Below are 22874 nucleotides of genomic sequence, written 5' to 3' on the forward strand. Positions count from 1 at the left end.
CAATTATTTTTGAGTTTATATTATTATTGAATGGATTAACTGCATATGCATCGGTGCATTCACTACTAAAATATAAATGCATTTTTTAAATAACGTTTCTATTAGTATTATTGAATATTAATTATTATAATTTCAGTAATACACGATACCAATCAAATTTTTATATGCTAATAAATGTTTAACGAATCATTCTTGAATTTATTATGGAGGTGATTAATGTGCAAATAGTAAATTAAACCAATAATTAGTGCTTTCCGGTAACTTTTTCGCGATGATCAATAACAAGCGAAAAAGTTATACTTGGAATCATTTATCATCGACAGGCTCGTTTGATTCAGCTTCGAGATTCTCATTCGTTACAATCCGACGTAGAGATCTTGCACGCTAATCTGCATAACCGAAACGATAATTAATGCACGATAATTATTTTCACGCAAAACTTAACGTCGATCGAAGATGTTTATTATTTCACTTCACGTGACGAGTGGACGATCGTGTAATTACGAGCTGTCGATTACCCGAGCATTCGAGGTACAATTTTAACGCTACGTACATGTCAGAATACGCGTTTTCTGATGCTAAAGCAGCGATTATCGAATGATTGCCGGTTCGTTAATTTGTACACGCGTAGAATCCCATCGGGTAATTTGGGCATCTAATCAGCCGATCGTATTTCTTACTAATTAGTCGCGTCGAGATAAATCTGGCGCCTTCCGGTGCGAGAGTTCGTGTTGCGATTGGATACAATCGCGAATTTACCGTTAATCAAGATAGCTTTCGTCGCACAAGTGAAATATCTCGCTCTCATGCGAGTAGGCATACGTGGGGGCTTCAGTCGCTCGGGTGTAACAGCTGATAACGTAGGCGGAACCGGCGTCCGTCGTTCGCGCAATACATATCGCAAGCGTTTAGCGATAAATGAAAAGTAACGTAATTGCACAGTAATTATTGCAGCAATCTGAAAGATTGATCCAGCAACGCGAGTATCTCGATTAGGTATCTCGCCAATTTTCCGTTGAAGCTCGCGAATCGTCGCGGTTTGTTAATCATGCGTATGATATTATTATATTCTAATATTCTATCTTCGCATCTCTCTCTCTCTCTGAACTTCCCGTTGGCGGCATTACTCGTGTATGTACATTAAATTACTTAATAGCAATTTCACGGCAATCTTCTCGCACGCGATAGTCATATCAGTTCCAGATAAGAAGTCAGATATATAGATTCGCGAACATCTTTATTACATATGCTTTATCTCGCGTTACACATTTGCGGCTCGGGATTTTATTCCGTCATTTTTGAAGAGCGGGATGTAAAATGAATATTATTAATTATGATGTTAAGAAATTTTATTATTGTAATTTTATACGCTCTCATATCGTCTCTTTCGCGCCCTCAAAAAAAAAGAGCGATCAAGAAATTATATCCGCTTACGAGATAAAACAGCACGTGATCGATTAAACGGCCGCGTCAGCATTTCTTCAACGTTCGTTTGAGTTACCTACGTCCGGGATATTTCAATTAAAAGCATCGGGTTAATCAACCGCCCAGCATGCTACGTGTGCCATTGGGAGCTAAGTGCTATGCAACTGCAGGGGTTCCGGAGTTTTACTCGTGTCGGTCTCAAATCTATAGTTGTCCTTAACCCTTTTTCGTTCTCTCACATTCTCCCTTCATTTCTTTGTAAAAATGTTAATTTAGCTCTTTTTGAATACTGCTTTTAACATCACGCGAATAGCTTCATTTCATTTTTTTATATTTTTATTTATATCTATTCATTTTCAAATAAGAATAATAAATCAAATCAAATCATAATAATAAATAATAATAATAAATAAAATGTGAAGCAATGCTCTTTCTGCATATCATAAAAATAGCAATCAATCGTAAATAAAAATCATTAATTTTGTTTACGGAAAATTTATTACCTTTTATGGAATATTTATTTTTGGAATTTACATGCGAAATTTTACGTCTAAATTTTATGTCTAGTACATATATAGATTACAAATTTTATATTATATATATAATATAATATAAAATTATAATTATGGCGAGATTGTATCAATGAAATAATTTATTGGTGTAATTTATATTAAAATATCCAATTAAGATTTAATCGCGCGCGAAAAAATTTTGCAAGAAATTAGATTCGTTAATTATACATATAATTTCAGCTTTTATATTCTGGATAACATTTATAGCAAAAAAGTTCCGCTTATATCTCGTTAACATTGCTGCGACTTGCGGCATGTAAAAGGAAATACGTTAAAAGTGCGCGATCTGCTTCTGACGAAAATATATCCGAGTTGGAAGAGGCGGATACTAATTTCGCGAGTTAGCGCACGCATTCGACGCAGCGTGATATAGATTTTTAGTTTGCAATTTCGTGTCGTGTTTGTTCGTTTTGCGGACTCGGGGCCAAAAAGACGACGTCGCGATGAAATTTATCGCGTATTAATTGCACGCAACCGCGTCGTCGGTCATAATTACGTTCGACGTTTCGAATCGGGTGGTCTGTTTGCGGTTTACGACCGTAACAAGGAAGTGCGGGAGACACGCGAGAGAGCGCAGTCTCCCTTTCTTGGTCCGACGACCAGCACTTGAACCTGAACGAAATGGAAAAAAAAAAACTACTGGTCATTCTTATGATACCAAATCGAGTCGTTCTTGCACGAATAAGGTATCGCGAAAAGTAGTTTTCTCTCTCTCTCTCTCTCTCTCTCTCTCTCTCTCTCAAGAAGATTGCAATGATTACAATGTTACAATTATTGCTCCAGTAGATAAGACATAAAATGTGATTTATTATAGAAGATTGTAAGAATAAAGAATTATAACATTTCCTCTTTCGTCAAACAGAATTTTACAGACTCAGTTTTAATGTATCTCTAATTTCCGTTTACACTTTATTGTATTATTCGAATGTCCTTGAATAGTTTATAAATTTTTATCTATTAATATATAAAACGCGCAGTTTTGTAAATGACATCATGAGAAATATACGAGCAGCATCGATACGCGATGATTTCAAGATAAATATCTTCCTTAGTTTAATCTTATTGTGGAATCGTCTGAAGTATCGATTTATTGCTGAAAAGATTTGCATATGAGAGAAATACGCATTCCACGAAATCGATTGATTAAAATTGATTTAGCGGTAGGTGCTGGCTCTTCCCGTTAATCATCGGGTTCATTGCGACTTTTTAAGGGAATCATTTATTATCGTTATCCTTCAGTTACTAATGAAGCGGATAAACGTCGTACAAATCATGAATGAGGAATCTCAATTTTTCAATGATTCACAAGCTTATTTAAAGATTTTTGAAACCGAAAGCTTGTTTCGATTATATTTCTCACAGAAAAATTGTTTGTAGTACGCACACTATTAATGCAATATATGTCGTATCTATTTCGCTTTTTAAGGAAATTCCTAATTTTATTAATTTAATATTCCGATGGCGTACGCGTGTTTCTTGCGTAAATTATTCTGTCATCTATGTTAACTCAATATTCATGTCAATCATGTCTATCATACTTATGTCTATCATATATTTATGTCATTCTCAGAAAGGAAATTTTTATCTCGATTAAGTTATTAAATTATATAACATAACTATATGTGAAAATTATTCGTATTAAAAGCCTTTTTCGAAAATTATTTTATTCTTGTTATTTTCTATGAATTTTATTATTAAAGTTTTAATCAAATATATAATTTTAAGTTTTAAATTGAAAATTATAATCTAAATTTAGAAAATAATTAAAGAATAAAAATTAAAAACACAAAGAATAAAATAAGAATGACATAAATAAATAAATACATTTTTTCGCTATTTACTTTGAGTGAAACAATAAGATTCCCATTATTCAGATGTGTGATTTTTCAGTTGAATGTGTATAAGATTTCTCTGCATTATTAAAATTATAAATTCTTATCATGATAATGCAAATTTTTTAATTAATTTAAAATATTATTTGCCTTTTCGATTTAAAGTAAAAGTGATCAAAGCTATCACATTGATAATTTTTTCATAATTTTAAGAATAATGAGTTTTGGATCAATGAAATAATTTTCTTGTTGCGATATTCATTACTTTCAAGTTCGTAAAACGGATGGTAGCTCTCGCATCGGATGCGTAATTGACGAGATATATAATTATGCGACGTGTATATAATTATGTGACATGTATTCTCGCGTAGACGAGCTATTTTGATATTCTATGTTTTGCTCGTACTTAACAAGCGCTATAAATAGATCGTCGGCGACAAAGTCCATCTGAAAATATTTTATTTTTTTACAAATACTTAGAATATTTCTATTAACATAAACCATGTAATATCTGATGAAACCAAATTTAACCCATTCAATATCAAAACACATAGAGAAAGAAAGATTATATGTATTTTTTATTGTGCATGCATGAATGTTATATCGCACATAATAAAATAATTCAAAAAGATAATTAAGAATCGATTTGACTTATTAAGAGCTGCGATAAAGCCATAATAAAGAATCCACTTGATTTATGTATACGGTTTGCTGGATAAGCGCGATTTTCGGTGCATATTTTTCAATCTTAGAGGAAGGAGTTGTGTTTATTGATAAGCAGATTCGTCACTATATCTTGATATTACGATGGCGATTGATCTTTCGCGAAAAGGATATCGAGACGTCGAAGACATTAAATGGACCTCTTTTGTACGTGCAACCCGCGCCATTAGCTTTTGTGCTCCCTTATTAATAGTTTCGCCGCACACCTTTTGCTCTTACATAGCTTCTCAGTCCTGTCTAGCCGACGGGCTGAACTTGACCACCCGCGATATGTTGGCGAAGTCTATAAAAGAATAGCAGCGATAGCCAGCGTGGTGAATTTTTAATGCTGAGTAAGATAATTGAATGTTACTTTGGGAATTTCTACTTTGAAAATTTAACGAAATATATGCGATGAATGAGATATTACGATAGAACAAAAAAAAACATCTGTGATATATATATTTTTTTAAATTCTTTAAATTAAATTTTTTGTTAACATAATATTAATAAAATAATAAATTTCTAATGATATTTTATTTTCAATAGAGCTCTTTGATCCGCAGTTAAAGACTGCAATAATTTCACAAGAAAGATGCATTATTCAATTAATATGTCAACAAGAATAAATTTCTTCGTTATAATATAAATGAATGATACTAATATTACAGATTTTCATTTAATAATATATCAGTAAATAGATAATTACAATTATATTGATAAAATTTTTAATTTGCGTTATATAAACATTTCCACTTTTTAAATCTGTATTTAACATTATTATTAATATATTTAATATTATATATATATATATATATATATATATATATATATGTTACATAAATTCCTAAATAATTTAAGAATAATCAGAAAAAATAGATGTAAAATCACATATGTAAAATATATTCAATGATATCTGATTTCCTAAAATATGCGATATTGAAATATTCAATTAAAAAGTGAATCTCGAGAATTGATTTATAAGCCAAAAATCGCAAGATTGAAACAGGAATAAAAATAAAATATGCACAGTGTGTAGCTTTGTACTAAGGTTACATATATTTTCAAGTATTTATCATCAGCCACAATAATTCAGAATTCCGCCAAATCAAGTGCGAGATTTCCATTCTTTAAGCTGTACTCGCTTAAGGATCCGATCCTTAATATAGCCAATGTAACTCGGTTAATCGAGACTTTAAGTGCTCGTTAATTATTACATACTTATATCTTCTTAAATCGAGTTCGAAGAAAGGTGTCATTAATCTTGTTCACGCTAACACAGAATTCTATATTATTTGCATTATCGTTCCTCATTTCTATCGAGGATTCTTCAAAGTTTCAAGATAGCCACTTTAACCGGTTCTTGTTTATATAGCGTATGCAAATCTATGATGTCATTTGCTCGCAAAATAATGTTTGAAAACATCGCGAATAATGAACTTTTAAGTAATGTTGCTCATTTAATTATGACACGGAAGTACAAAATTAACAGAAGAGAGGAAAAATTTTACCTTGCAACGCATGTTAGAGACACGCATGCCATGTATGCAATGTCTAATTACCTAATAACACTATACAAATTTGTAATTTCCATTAAACAGTGAAAATAATTACCTCCCTAGTCATTAAAAACTCGTTAACAGTTAGATATTTCTCCTCTAGAGTTAAATTTCTGTTGCACTCTGACATTCATAAACCTCATCAAATGCTAGCTTTAGATTTTGTTTTTAGGAAAACATTGTTGAAAGCACGAATTAATGATAATTTAATTATAATTTAAGGAAAAAGATACAGTTTCTTCTAATCTTGTCGAAATTTTATTACATGTCGCGCTTATTAAAGTAGATCGCGATGTTAATACTCTCATTATCATTCACAAAGTTGCGTGAATGAATCGAAAAGTTTATCCAATGCCAATGTGGGTCACGATTTTGCAACAAGTATTTCCGACACTTCGCTTAATTATCCCATCTTCTTCGATAATAATTTATCTGAAGCACTGGATCTCTTTGATCCGCTTCCGTCATTATCAAATTTAAGCGACAGATTTATTGCTACTCTTATGTTTTTCCGTTTTCTTGATATTTGGCTGTTATTAGCAAAAGTTGAAGCATTCAAGACGAGATACGAGATAATAGTATTTGTACACTTAAATCATTTCTCTCGATCGAATTAAATTAAAGCTTAAATTAAATTAAAGTTTGCTTAATTTTATTTGCATTATTGGAGGCTTTCGCGTGCATTATTTGCCGCAACGAATCAGTTTAACTTTCCTAGGAATATATATATATATATATATAAAAGAAAACAGTGCGAAAATGAGAGAGATGTGTGCCACATCACGTGCACATTCCGCGACGCTGCCGTAATCGAAATGTTGATGACATTTGTGTCGAATATCTTTAGACGAGCTTTTTTCAGTCACTGAAAGTAAAGCAAAGTCTTAGCTTTGAAACGTTTACGGGGAATATTCTCTTAATACAATAATCTAGAGAAGAAATTTTCTTATTTCTTGAAAGTATTTTATAAAATTCGATACTTGATAAATTATACACGTCGATTTTGACAATTCGCGATATAATGAATCTTCCTTTTTTTATTTCTACATTTACGTCTTATTTTTATGTACGGTAGCGAACTCTCTCTGGGACTATAAAATTCTCTAAATTATTCATTGCTATTTTCATAATTTTAAGCAAGATTCAAATGCAGAATAGAAACATGTTTTACAGTTATATCGCGCTTTTCGATCAACACATTTATTTCGAATTCTTTTCTCGTTTCTTCCTGTTATTATCCGATAACAGTCGATGAATATTTATTCGTCGGTCAATTACATTTTGTTCATTATTGATTGCGACGTATTGCAGATAACATCGTCGTATTATCGTCAAAAAATACACGTACACGAATCCACAAACGAGAAAATCGTCCGCTTACTCGGTTCGCTTCGCGCGTCGATTATCCGATCGCGGATGCTATCGGCATTCCTAGCTGAAGCCTCTCTTGGCAGGGAAGACGAACGAATCTAGAAACGAGATTCTCCGGTTGAATTCCTCGATGATTGTTCCGGCGGAGCGACGTCGCGGTCTGATCGCACGGAATGTATAACTCCAATTATCCGGGGCTGAGATTAAAGTAGTCGCACCATTACCGAGGACACTCCTTGTCGTCGTCGTCGTCGTCGTCGTCGTCGTCGAGCATGACGTTTTGGGTAACTTCCAAGCGATGATACTCGTCGTTCCGGCCACTTTAGGCGCACGTACGTACGTGTGTACTCACGCAGCGCACGCATTACGCAAAGAAGGCAATTAGGCGGTAAACAGTGGACGTGCGGCGGAACCAGATGTTTCATTGATTTGCCCGGCAAATGATGCACGAGAACGGTGCTGGCGAAGAGGAATGGATGCCTATTAGGATAGCTTATGGTGGCCAGGCCGTTGCCGGTTGCGCGATTTATGTAAATGACGATTGCCGATCGTATGTACGCGCGCGAATAATTAAGGTGGACGAAAACGCGTCACGATGTCGTATTTATATACATTCGATGCTCTCTGGCATTTTATTCAAAAACACGACTGTATATCTGCATGTATCTCTCGCGAATTCCCGATGGAAATTTTAAAATTTTATTATTGTAACCTGTAATCGTAAATTTTGATCGCGCCCGATACTGGCATATTTTACAAATTTTACATTTTTTAATATGTTTTTTGATATGTAAATTTTATTGTCGCGGTACTGATGTGCGATAATTTTAATTATGACAAATATTGGTGAGAAAATTGAGATATTTAATTAGTTTCTGCAATTTTAAGATTTTTTCGAATCTTTTCGAATCTTTATGATAACGAATTGTTTAAAAGAGGCTTGGCTGTTTTGTCGCTGAGGTTACAGTTATCACAGTTCAGGCGAACGCTAATTTTATACTCGATTAATGACACATATGTCACAGTTTTATCATCAAGATATCAGTTCTACGAAAATAATTTTTTATAGTATGTGCTATTACATACAATATTATATAATATCTTATATTTGATTATTTATATATTTATAATTATGCATCACAGAATTTAAAACATGAAATTAAAAAACATAAATAATTTTGTCTACAAAATTACTTAAAATGTACTATTACTTTTACGTGAATTATACAAAATTATTAATGTTATTGTTTCTTAACATATAATATGCAATAACGCAATTAATGATCAGAAATAAATCTACTTGAAAAATAATATTTATCTTCGTAAATATTTTTTTTCTTCGAAATTTGAATTATATAATAACACCATAGTTTCCAATATATGTATATAACTTTCTTATTTTTCATCTTGTTATATCAAATATAATCTAATGTATTTTCTTAATTAATTATGAGTATGACATAGTGTCATTTATTACCAGTACAGAATGTACGGAAAACTTTGGACAGTTCTATTAAAGTTTCCCCATTAGCAGAACTTCATTCAAAGTTTATAGTTAAACTTTAGATAGACTTTACTTACACGTGTTCTCTCCCGTTAACCCAATTTCATTCTGTATGTACCCATGAATAAACAAATGCACGAGATTACAAATAGAATAGCATTTCTTAGCGGTTAAACGAGTAAAGTTTCAGCAAAGGTCAGTGTGGTCTAGTTACGGTATTCTTAGATCGTCTGTCTTCTCGATCTAGTCGTACAGTAGTCTTCGTTTCGTCAGTATTTTTTACACTAAATACTTTCAATATCAAAGTAGCCTCAGTCGATTTAACTAACATTAACTTAGTCTAAATAAATTTTAATCGAGTCTATATTAAAAGTTTTAGTAATAGAGAAAGGAGGAAAAAATAGATTATCACAATACATACATATTTCACGATTTTTTTAAATAGAGATAAACATTCATATACAGATATATTCATATATATTCATATATACAATAGATTATTATTTAAACTGTCTGATAAATATACTTCTAGTTTTTATCATGTTAGAGTCAAAATCGTTTACATGAAATGCGATGAATTAAGGTGCATCAAATTGAATTTGTTCAATCATCCGCAAGACATTATTGATATGCACTTGAAATAGTATTGTAGCTTTATCGGTTTCATTTTTCGGAGCAGGAATGAATGATAGGAATATTTTTTATCGAGTAAACAATTTAGGACGAATATGGAATATCAGTTAAACAACAGCTGACACAATATCAATTGTTTGGCTTACTTTGCGGAATTTTCGACAATCTAAATAGAGCGTTGAAACGCGTTAAATGCTCAGATAAAGTCATCGCGTAGCGATAAAAGACACGATGAACTAGAACGCCGATAAAAAATTGAACGACTGCTAGTATCGAGTGTCGAAAGACTTCTCAATATCGAATGAATATCGTGAATGGACACTGGATATCGTATAAAATTAGCATCGAATAGTCAGTAGTCCGACGCAGTCCAAGGATAATGTTTGATTACACATTCATTAATCATAGGCGGCACGAGTCTCTTGAACGATGATAATGAAATTCTACACCCGTCAAAGAATCGACGTGATTAAAAAAATCGATTGCAGGTGTCGAGTCTAATTAAAGATGTTGGATGAAAAAAGAAAGAGAAAGAGAGAAACGAGAAAGTGTTTCCGTTGTTACGTATATCATCGATTAATCTGCTGCGAATGAATCGAAAGCACAATGAAATGAAGGAGATACATCATTTAAAATATTTTTAAAATATATTATTGCAATTTATAATAGTCATATAAATCATTCATTGACATAAAAATAATTATAACTTTTTCTTCATTTGTTATATTATTGAAAATGAAGAAGACATGGTTTAAAATAAAAATTCATTAATAAGTATTGATAATTATCATTAATTGTTTAAATTTATCAAAAAAGATACCAGTTTGATATAAATACGAAGCAAAACTAAACTTCTTATTCATGGCTACAAAATTCGTAAAAATAAGCTTATTTTGGATGATCTATAGTTGTATGTGTATTACAATATATGGCATATTAAATTGTAGATAAATACCTTGAATTTCATCATAAATTATAGATTATTTAACGTGACCTTTAAAACTTGAAGATGGCGGTTAGCATTCTCGATTCTTTTAAATAAAATAACATTCTTCGTAAATTTAATGATAGGGAATAGATACGATCAGCTGATTGCTTAAACATTTGTCCGACAATTTTAGACAACAATATAATTGAACGTTCAAAATAGAATTTATCAGAATACAACGAAAATAATCAGAATATTAATTTTAAAGCTTAATAATTTAATATAAACAATAAATCCTCCTCCTCCCCTCTTTCTTTCTCTCTCTTTCGTGACATTATTCTAATGCCGATTGAGATTTTAACTTTATAACATAATTTACTATAACGTAACATTTTATTCAAGGTCTTGTTTGGCTTACTACTTTCTCTCAGAGTCGGTGAAGATATTTACTTGTTATATTATTCAAATGCGAATTAGAATATATTATTCAAATGCGAATTAGAATATATTATTCAAATGCGAATTAGAATATATTAATGAACTGCTTAAATTCTTCAATAATTAATGAGAGAATACTCACTATAATCGGAGGAATCATCATTGGAGCCGTTCACCGCGCCATCCGGCAGGATTTGTAGGTGACGATTCCTAACGTACATCTGTATCTTTCGCGAGGACCCGGTGATGTGCGAGAGATTGGCCGATCTTTCGGCGCGGGTGCCCGCGTCACCGGTCAGATCGATCGATCTTGCACTCACTGCACTAATAATCGCGCCGATCCCCAGAACACTCGCGGTCGGTCTCGCACTGAACTTAATCACACCCGACAAGCCGAGTCCGCATCGCCCGAAGGCGACGAGGAAGAGAAGAAAGGCCAGTTGAAGGAACGAGCGGACGCGGTACGCGCGCCTGTTTCTGATCCTCTTCCTGTCCTGGTCGAGCCTTTCGATCCGCTCCCTCTCCTGCTTCGCCGAGCGTTCATCGAGTCCTCCCGAATCGCGGTTCGATCGCGCGTTCTCATCCGGTCGCGTGTCGTTAAATTGCTCGTCGAGAAATCCCTCATCATCCTCCCCGAAGGATCGCTGCTTCGAGCGAGTACACGAACGGTGACTAGAGAGAAGAGAATTTTCTTCCGTTATCCTCGTCCTTCCCGGACAATCGGTTTGACACTGATATCGGATATCGAGATTCTTCCTATCGCAGACCGCGGACCGCGGCCTCGTCTGGGATCGATCTTGGAGACTTCGACGCCCTGCAATCGAATCCGCTATCGCGGGGTCAGGCTGTCTTGTCCCGACGTCGCGTAGCCGCGATTCCACTCGCTCTTTCTCCTCGCTCTCCTGTGACTTCCACGTGATCGGGAGACAAACATTCTCGATTATGCGCGGGAATTCCCTCGACGCGAAGTACGCTAGAAATCCGTCTCCTCTTCGTCTTCGACGCGAGGACTGCGATGACGCGTGATCCGTCGCTGATGGAATCGTCTCTTCCTGGTCACTGATTCTCGGGATCCTCGTGGATGAACCGAGCACGGACAGCGATTTTTCGTTATGATAATTTGTCGTCGGCTGCACCTCTCTCGCGTAAATCTCGATTTGTCGTCGATCCTTCAGGGCTCTCCTTCTCGCCTCGCTCGGTCCTCGGTCTTCATCGATCCTGGGAAGTCTCGTGAAAATCGACACGTGAATCGACGTCGCAGTCGGGCGGTCGGCACGGGAATTACAGTGCAGCACCCAATGCCCGCCCGTGTCAACCTCAGCGGGCATGACGGTCTCATCCGACACTTCTCTCTTTGCTCTCCTCCACCTTAGCCGCGTTGTAATCGTCTCTCGCAGGATTTACTGCCGATCGTCGCAACTTTCACTCTTGCGTCTTTCGCGCAAGAGCGCGAAGACCACCCTCGCTTTTTTCCACCGGTGCTCCGAGATCGTTGTCTTCGTTATCGCCCTCCTCGTTGTCGTTAATACAGTATCGCTGAGGGCCGCGCGCGCTGCCAGCTGACATCACAGCCGATTTCCAGTCACTTCCGTCCTCTGAAGACAGTGTCTCGGGGAGATGTTAACCGCGAAGAATGAAGATTCTGATGAAGATACTGTCGGTTTGTCCATGCATCGCGTTTTCGACACTCTCGCATTATTGCTGCTATCGCCGGACACGCGTCAGGATCAAACTGACCGGTCAGAATCGGTATCCCAGGGCAATCTATCGCCGATAAGGAATTAATGAATCGCGAGGTGACATCAGGTTCACGGTGCTATCTCAGTTTTGACGATATAAACAGATCGAAAAATAGATTGTGCGTTTCGTAAGAGAATGTATCGAGGATACCCGATACACTGCGAATGATCCTGGTAGTGAATTGATTCGATCGGCTTTCGACGATGATGATCGGCGTGGCCGATCCTCTTTTAAACGGTTTTTTTCACAGTATGCAGGTTGACGTTAACGGTTACTTTCGACGACCTCGCTCGGTCCTCGTCTCTTCCTCCCTTTCTCTCTCTTTCGTCTTCTCTCGTCTCTTCCTCTCCTTCTCTCTCTTTCGTTCGTCTTCCTTCTCTCTCCGCGTTGCTATTAATCGGCGAGAGTCGATACGCGTTACCTCGCACCGCCTTAACGGGTTTCTTTCTCTCTCTCTCTCTCTCTCTCGTTCTCTTTTTTTCTGCGGATCCTTTCCGCTGATCTGTCTCACCGATTTCCGTTTTTCCGGATTTCGCGTATCCTTCCGAAGTCGCAATCAATCATGGAATAATCCTCTCGCAAAAAATCGGCGCTAGTAGATCCCCACGCACTAACACTTCTTCACGATTAGTTATCACCATTCACGCAGAAAGAATATAAACCCTCCCCCTCTCTTAATCGACATCTCTCGCGATAGAATACTTCTGTCGCAAACTTGCACTAATTCACATGACAGGAAGGGAACAAGATTCGAAATTGACTTGTAAAATTGATCGCGCGTGTTCCGACAAACGCCGTTAAAAATGCTCCGAAAATATCCCAAGATCATCGATAAGGTAGACCATTCGCCATCGATCTTTTCCAGTTTCGAAGGGGATATACGAACGACGATCCGACGTTCGCGCGAGGCAGGACCGGGAGCCGGGCCGCCGGACCACGCGTACCACGCACGCAATTGTCACACGGGGGTCGCGGCCGCGCGCGCGCGCGGGGTTATCTCGCAGGGTCGGATGATGCCGGTGCGGCGTCCGAGAAACTACTGAACGAGTGCCGCGGTTCTCTTCCCCGGCTCGCCGGGTTCAGGCACGCTCCTCGGTTCGCTCTCGTAGAGAGACCGAACCGGCGCGGCGGCGGCAACGGCGGCGGCCCGGCGGCGGCGGCGGCGACGGCGGCGGCGGTGGAGGCAGCAGCCGAGAGTGAAACCACCAACACTATACTACCAGTGGGACACACGACTCGGCTGGCTCTACTCACACGTGCCCGTCGTAGCAGCATCCGTTCCATCCCATCCCGCGCTCGCCGGCTGAAAGAGCCGGCCGGTTAGTCGGTAGCCGCGGCTGTCACTGTCGTTGACGTCCTCGTCGTCGTCGTCGTCGTCGTCGTCGTCGTCGTTGCGTCTCGTTTTGTCGCGTCGAGATCGTCGTCGCCGTCGTCCCGTTCCGCTTGGTATCCCCGTGTCCGCTTCCGTCCCATTCCACGGCAGCGCACAGCACGCGACAGATCTGGACGCTCGCTCTGGACGTATGTCGCTACCGCGCCAGCCTCACCACCATGACCACCACCATCGGAGCCACCACTACCATCGCCACCACCACGCGCCGCAGCTTTTTCTATCCCCTCTTCTTCTCTCACGGGCTGCTGGATGGAATCTCCTCTTCTTCTTCTTCCGCGTTAAAAGACCTATCGCTGTCTCCGTCTTGTTCTTCTTCTTCCTCTCGGCAGCTTCACTTGTCCCGACTTCTTCTCCCGGTTATCTTTCTCCTCTTCTTTCGCTCTTCCTCGTTTTTTCCTCCTCGATCGCGGATCGTCCTTTAATTCACCTGATCTATCCCAGGTCTATCGCGGTGAACAACGTGTTCTCTATTTTTCTTTCTCCGCGTACAAATCGCGGAATAAGAGAGCGATCAGGAGCCGTTGTTGCGGGAAGAAAAGAACGATCGGTGACAAGGGCCGTGAAGAACGTGCGCGAACACCTGCGAAGAACCTCAAGAAGTAAATAGCGCGATCGTTAGAATTTCTCCGCGATTTCTTCTTATCCTCTTTCCTTCTTTTTATATTTTCTCTGCCGTCGTCCCTCATATGCACTTCCTTTTAGGAGGGTGGTTTTTAATGTTTCTTTTACATTGACCGACATACGGATGCGATAATACAATCGGATGCTGTCGCTATCGCTACTCGTTTTCTTCGGTTGCGTCTTCTTCCCATTTCTCCCTTATTCGGAATCGAAGGTTGTCCGGTATGTTTGATGTTTCTGCAAATGCAAAGTAAATCATTATATGTTCAATTAAAATTAAAATTAATGAATCAATTTTTAATATTAAGAATGATTATTTAATTACAATGATTGCCCCCGATATTTTTTTCTCTCATAATTTCAGGCTATCAAAGTGACTTATGACTTATGTTAAATTAAATTGCTTCGCGTGAAAGCTCGCACTCGATTGACAGATCGATCCGATATATATCAATTCTTTTCTTATTCGAAGGAAACCTGTCGACGCATTCCAGAAGTGGATTTATTTGTGCTTGTTCGTTACATCGGAAGAGAATGGAGAGAAACCTCTAACCATGTAATGCGATGAACGCATTTCCAATGCTCACGTCTTCTACACACTGAAAAAATTGTATTCTCATCTTAAGAATATGTCACTTATCTTTATAATATATTTTATTAAATAAGCGCCAAGAGGATCCTCTTAATTTAAGAGGAAAATTTTCTAAAGAGATATTCTTATATTAAATATTCTTACTAAATATTCTTAACAGATAAAAATATATATTTAATAGGATGCTTTTTTATTATTTAATATTTGAGTTGCGGCGCAAAAGTCGCAAATTAAGAATATATTCTTATTCATTAAGAATATTTATTGAAAGGACTTATAAAGTATACATTTCAAGAATACAATTTTTTCGGTACATTTATAGTTACAGTGGTTATATGTTCTTCGTGTGCATGATATGCCTGAAAATATCGGAAGACGGGAATATAAAGTGTAAGCCATCAGAATGACTAGATGTTCTCGTAGATTCATGATTAAACTAGAATCAAAGTTCTTCCGATATTCGTAAAAGAATTTCGTCATCATGATTTATTGCGATTTTTTATTTTTTAACATACACATATATTTAACATACCTGTATATGTGGCAATAAAATTCCAGTTCACTCAATAACTTTTAAAATATTTTATATTATATAATACAAGAGATACAAAACACAGGATTTTGTTACCTATTTGCATCTTTGATTTATAAAAAAATGTTTAATGATCTTGAAATTATTGATACTTATTGAGATAGTTTTTCCAATTCATTTTGTCCATATTAGGTATAATTTAATAATTTAATAATATAATAATTTAATAAAAAAAATAAAATTTAGTAAATTTAATAAAAATTTTAAAATAAAAAGTTTATTTATAAACTTTTAATATTTTTTTTATTTTAAAATTTTAATTAAATTTACTAAATTTTATTTTTTGTATTAAATTATTAAATTATTATTAATTATTATTAAATTATTATATCGGTATCTGAAATATTTTATAGATTTTTATGTATCTGAGATATCTCGAGAAACAGTGTTTTTTTGGGGGATAGAAAGAGGGAGAGCTTTCTATTCTGGTGGTCCGATTACACAATTAGTCGCTTTGCGATTCAGTTGTTAGGCTTTGAACACGACGCGGTAAGTCATTTGAAATCGTTCTTACCATTGCTCATAAATACGAGAAGATACGAAAGGCGTCCAAATAGCGGAAAAAATGAAATAAACGAGCCCCAAGTGACCTGCGACAGAAAATTTTCCAAGAAATATATCGAAGATTAAGACACTAACATTTTTCCATCTCTATTCTGACATTTTAAATATCACATAGCGTTTCCTCAACATTGGAGCACATTTTTTTTAAATCGAAATAAAGCGGCAAATAAAAGTACAAGAATAATGACACATATATACACATAAATAATAGATATAATAAATAATTTTACTCTACGCTTCTCTTTTAATTTCCATTAAGTTCCTCTTTAATTTTAAATCGTTTAATTGACAGGACATTTAATATTGACTTTATTAAAAAAATGAAATATGTTTGCCGATTGGACAAGAAAATTTACGAAGAAATCATAAAAATTTTATTATAAATACATAAGAAATATTCGTGCAATTGATTTCTTAATTGTTTCTAAATAAGTTAAGCATCATGGGAATTTGAAGTTAATGATATCGAGTTACTCATAAAAATGTATGGATTTGACAAATCTTTCAAAGGTAAATTGAACAATAAAAAAATTCTTTAATTCTGTCAAGAATTCTTTAAAAAAATTATCAGAGACTAAGTGATACATTGATATGCGTTTTCCTTGTTCCTAGAACAATTTAGAAAAATGATAGATAAAATTTCTGTAAAAACTTGAAAAATGCAAGAGTTTCGAAAGTCGCAAATTTAAAAAATAATCGACTGTGATTGTCAATTTGTTTACGACTAACGACTAATAACTTACTGTAGACTGGGCATATTAAAAAAAAACCTCTTCGAGACTTTTGTCGCACAAATTCATGCTTATTAGCTTAGAATGATATGTGAAAGTGACGATTATTAGAATTTATTAAGTTGCAATTTATATGTCAGATAAAATTAAGATGAACCATGTAAATCTTTTTACATAATATATGCATAATAGCGAGAATTGAATGTTATATCAAACACTAATAGATAGATAGCGCAATTTTTTGTTCTCTTAATAAGTATTAATGATTGCTGTTGCTCTCTAGAAAGTCATTGATCGCAGCTGCGCAAATACCAATGAAAGCCAGTCTGGATGCTGTATGGGGGAGAGGAGAGATAGGTAAATGAAATGGAGAGATAAGTGAAATATAGTGCAATAAATTTATTTATTTATCAATCTTAGACAGAGCTAAAACGACAGACACGTGTTGTTCTTAAAATCATATTAGGACGTACAAACAATACTTCCGCGTACAAATTATGTTGAGATATAAAACACGAAAAGTTTCAAGTAAATTTCAGCTGATAAAATTTCAGATTATAGTTTAATCACAAAAATTTAACATTGGGAAGCTGAAAGTTATTAAAAAAAGTAGCTCTGAGTAGGTTTTATCTTGGGCATGATATTGTTGAAAAGATACCACACTCTCCCTCTAATATTTACAAAATGATACAACTAATTTATGTGCATAAGAGCATGTAAATTATGGAAAAAACCTCTTGTCCAGGTTCTCTACTAGATAAAGTACAATACATTTTAAGCTCGTATATAGATATGATGGAACTCGGAAGCAAAAGTAATTCGCCCAACGTGGGGCTCGAACCCACGACCCTGAGATTAAGAGTCTCATGCTCTACCGACTGAGCTAGCCGGGCTTGTTACACCTGGTTACAAAAGCAAGTTTATTAACAAAATAAATTTAAGATAAATTATCAAGTCTTATCTATATCAAAATCTAGATATTACATCTTAAGAGCTTGAATAACTTAGTGATAAAAGCAGCATAGAAATAAATTCTCTTACAAACCATAAATATTGAACATGAAATGGGCTGAATATGAAATCCAATCGATCGATATTATTATCTATAAAATTATTATACATATCTATAAATAGGATATGGAATAGTTATCATAGGATTGTTATCGTATAATTATCTGTGATGACGAGAGATATCTCTTATTGAACACATCTATTTTTAAAGATATGATCTGTCAAGCTGTTAATTAATCGACCAGAGTTTATTATCAAAACCTATTTCTTTATCTCCAGAATAAAATATCATTGAAATATGGGTTGACTCACAGCAGAATTATCGATTTACTAATATCTGAAAAATCGTGCTAATAATGCTACAGATATCATAAATCGTATTTGCAACAGTAATCTATTATTTCATAGAATTAATTAATCAATTTAACATTATATAAAATATTTTAACATTTAATATATTTAATACCATTAAATAAATGATAAATTATATATAAATCTAAATATTAAATAAATCAAATAATCATTACCATTCAATTTCTAGATGGGACACAAATATGTTGTTTTTAATGATTCATTTATGTCACAAAAGAATATTTTGTTTTCGAAAAATTCGTGATGCATCGAAAATGTACGAGAATCAGTCGCTTATACGAATTTTCCGAGATATAGAATATATATTTCTATGTGTCGCGTTTTCTTTCGACAGATCATTCTACGCGACCATTTAATTAGAGGGGCGTCATTGCTTTTGTATTTATACATTATAACGAGCCCGAGGGTTTTTCGCTGGGATGATATTATAATCATCGGCGCTAACGGACGTTCGAATACAAGGGCATGATCAGGCCGCAGCAAAAGAATAAGTCACGAGGGGGACAGACAAATGCAATGGCGTGGTACCCAATTTATGCAAATGAAATGTTAATACACAACTGGTTCCACTTGTAAAAATATCTTTCGACTCAATCTTTTTAACATATTCATATGTATAATTATAATTTTTAAATATATTATATACTATTAATATAATTATTATAATTTTTTATATTTAAAATATTTTGTGAAATCTTGAGTGTATATTTTTCAACTATTCTTGTAAATTAAGTTATAATGTATATATATATATATATATATATATATATATATATATATATATATATATATATATATTACATATGTCATATGCTTAGAACAATTACAAGCAAAAAAAATAAATAAAATATAAATAAAATATAATAATAAATAAAATAATAAATATAATAATAAATATAATAAATATAATAATAAATAAAATAATAAATATAATAATAAATAAAACGATAATTTATAATTCAAGAATAGTTGAGAGATATACACACAAGATTTCGCAAAATATTGTAAATATAAAAAATTTCCAATGTGCGTAATTTTAAATTTAATAAATTTAATTCTAAATAAATTCTTACGACATTAGTCGAAAGGTATTAATCGCACAAACGAGCGACGCAAACCGTATACAAGCAGTTTTTGTACAAGTGTGCTGTACAGCTATAAACCTTTACGATCAAGTTTTATGGGAGTGCTAAGTGTTAATTAAATCTCGTCCACAGTTTTCGCGCAATCGTTTTTCCGGCGAGAATAATTCAGTGACGTTCACGAGGGCTTCTGCGCCAATGAAGGGTGCCGGGATTTTATAGTTTAATAATAGAGCGGTGCGCGGGTATAGAGAGTGTTTGCTTATCGCATCCCTGATTTCCAGCCGAAGACACGACGCCGTCGTACGCGGTTTATAGGAGAGGATGGACGAGCGAGTCGAGAAAGAGATAGACGAAGAGAATGAGGGAATATGATAGAAGAGGAGAGCAAGGTCGAAATAAAATGCAACAAAAAGAAAACATCAATATGCATGTGTGTGTGTGTGTGTGTGTGTGTGTGTGTGTGCAATGGAGGCGATGGGGTGGGTGTTCTACTCATCCCCCGGATGCGAATATATATAATCGAAGGATAATTTGAGCCGGTGGGCATTTTGTGGGTATTTCGTTCACTAGGCATACCCTGCTTTGTAATCGATAGCTTAGAATTAGAGAAGCCTATGATATTTTTATTAATATTTTACGACATCGACAACATGCACGTAAATAAATAACGTTTTAAATAAAATTCTATTTGAGATATTTCTATATCTTTATGATAATTAATTCACTGTATTTCTAAATATATTGATTACTCATACTGATATAAATCTAACAAAGCATAATATATATCGTAAATAACAGAATAAATACATTTAATAAATAAGTACAAAATAACATGACATTATGTATTGCTCTTGAGGTTATGCGCTTTTCTTATAGTTTTTTAATAAAAAGAAGCAATATATGTTTGTGAGTTTTCATAATTAGATGGTGATGTAGCGATGCATATTCAACGTAATGCACGCGCACTAATAAATCTATTTTTCAGCATTTGTAATTAGGACTTATTTTCACAAGATAAAGATAAATGCAGTAGCGACGAGCTGGCAATAAAATTTTCTTAATGTAACACGCATGCATATTAATATCGACCCATGCATATTAATATATTTATGCGTAAATTGCGGATTATTGAATGATAATTTTAACAATTATGTCAGTTATTTTTAATTAGATTTTTATGAATTTTCCATGATGAATTTATTTTAAAAATTAAAAAAATGAGCAAATATATTGATTAAATAATTTTAAATAGTTTTACATATTTCGATGAAATTAGATTATATCATAAAAGTACATCTTGGATTGCTCATTAAAAATATTTTCATTATCCGAATTTTGAAGAAATTTCATGATCACGTTTTTAATAAAGTAATTTCGCTTTCGCAAGTTCATATGAATCATATACTATCACTAAGCATACCAGACATTGTTTCCAGACGCTGGATAAGCGTTGTTGTTGATTGAAAATCCTGATTAAACGAGGAAGACAAGCAGGGTGCAATCCGAGAAAGATAAAAAGAGGCGCCCTTCGTGAACGGTTGCCGAGGGCTTCTTGCCGTAAGTGGTTAAAAGTTCCTTCGTATAGACGTAGACTACGTAGGGGTAAGCGTATGTACGTAAGAGCGAGGTGGATGAGCGTAATTCAATGTGCTCCAGGCGCGATTTTTATTTCTATTCGCTCGTAATAAACGATTATCGTAATAACAGTGATTACGCGGTCGGTTCACCTGCGCGACTTTGAAGTCGGAACGGGGCATGCATGCCCGAGTAAGAAGATTAACCCCTTAACTGATTATCCTCGCCTGATTTTTTTGATAAGGGACCGTCGGCCCCGTTTCCTACACAAGGCAAATATCCCGGCACAATTTAAACGATCCAATGTTTTACGGCCACTTTCGTTCACGTGTCTTTAGACGTTTCAGTACCTGTGGATACACCTTTAGAAAAAAGTGTAATTTAGTACAATTTTTTTTATGTAAAGTAATTTCTTACTTTTTACATAAAGTAATATCTTTTTACCTTTTATCTAAATAAATTAATTTCCTTACTGGAAATTTTATAAATTAAAACATGTACAGAGAGAGAGAGAGAGAGAGAGAGAGAGAGAGAGAGAGAGAATCTACGCTCGAATATTTTATTGTTTAATATAGTAACATATTTTTATGAATCTTTTTATCAAAATTTCTATTTTTAATTAGAATTTCTTACAAACTGCTTTGAGTGATCTGTACTATTTACACGTTCTCGTTAACAGGATTTTTTGATAACTTCTCTGAGTGTCACTTGTGCTACTTTCGTTTTCTGATCGATGTACGTGTCAAAAGCTTTTAGAGAAAGCAATTCATTATCTGTTCAGGTTCTTCCTCGAATTTGCATATCGCTATAAGGATTATAAAGCGAAGATGAGGCAATTTCTTATTATTGACTGATGTAAGATAAGATCTATGGAATTTTAAGCGTGTGCTTCGATTAAACATCGGCAATTATTAAAAAGAGGGAAACGAGGATAATTTATGTCTTAATGCATAGTGTGAAAAAAATGAAACTTAAAAAAAAAACAAATAAAAGAAAAATTTGTGCCGCGAATTATGCAATAAAGATTCATGCAGATATTTATAGTAGAGTTTGTATTTATCGGAGACAAATTTCGCAATTTTAGTGACCTCGCGTGTAAGAAATAACTCTCTCTTATGGCCTTTTCGTGTCGTTCGTATCGATTGTTTATGATCACTTTAGATAATTATGCCGATCCCGCGTATAATCCTTAATTCACCCTTAAATTTCTCTTTCATGCGCGATGTGCATTCCCGATTCTGGAATAAAGCCATTAATAGTTAAGATCACGCATCGCAGATCAATGCTTTATGGTTATCGACCCTTAATTATGGTCATCATAATGGGAGGGCTTCGTGCTTCGGCTCGATTTACGCGATTGTGGTGCTACTTGGAAATCATCATTTCAAAATGATCAAACGCCCGTAGCACGAATCCATCTTGAATATTTTTTTTCTCGCGTGTTTCTTTTTTCGTAAGTTTGTCGCAATACGTTTCCGAGAAAAATGTTTCACATACATAATACAAATATTTTCTAACAAAGAACATATATAACACAAAATATTTCTTGAAATCTGCATGCTTTGCGCGTAAGAAGAAATCACGAAATTTTTATTTTATTAAAATTATCTTATTATTATATTATATTATTTATT

The 22874-nt window shown here is 34.8% G+C and overlaps 1 protein-coding gene, 1 long non-coding RNA gene and 1 other non-coding gene across 9 annotated transcripts in view; 1 reads left to right on the forward strand and 2 right to left on the reverse strand.

Annotated features, from left to right (window-relative positions):
* LOC145965479 (uncharacterized) overlaps positions 1–22874 on the forward strand; it is a 178054-nt gene that overhangs the window by 73936 nt on the left and 81244 nt on the right. The window contains exon 6 of one of the 6 annotated variants that reach the window (XR_014436729.1): positions 19947–20324. The exons of 4 other annotated variants lie outside the window; for them this stretch is intronic. This is a non-coding gene — a long non-coding RNA (uncharacterized LOC145965479). Of the gene's footprint in view, positions 1–15190; positions 15210–19946; positions 20325–22874 lie in introns of those variants that run through there. One more of the 6 variants, XR_014436728.1, reaches the window with a different exon arrangement.
* LOC145965473 (uncharacterized) overlaps positions 1–22874 on the reverse strand; it is a 120246-nt gene that overhangs the window by 59775 nt on the left and 37597 nt on the right. For both annotated transcript variants that reach the window (XM_083089066.1, XM_083089067.1), the window contains exon 2: positions 11107–14955. In XM_083089066.1, the coding sequence (XP_082945192.1) occupies positions 11107–12292 (1186 nt within the window). In that variant the 5' untranslated portion in view covers positions 12293–14955. The remainder of the gene's footprint in view (positions 1–11106; positions 14956–22874) is intronic.
* Positions 18018–18090, reverse strand: Trnak-cuu (transfer RNA lysine (anticodon CUU)). Its single transcript has one exon. It is a non-coding gene; the product is annotated as a tRNA-Lys (tRNA).

Source organism: Camponotus vicinus, unplaced genomic scaffold (genome assembly GCF_025532165.1).
Source record: "Camponotus vicinus isolate PSW18456_S1 unplaced genomic scaffold, iyCamVici1.0 SCAF_14, whole genome shotgun sequence".
Lineage (NCBI taxonomy): Eukaryota > Metazoa > Arthropoda > Insecta > Hymenoptera > Formicidae > Camponotus > Camponotus vicinus.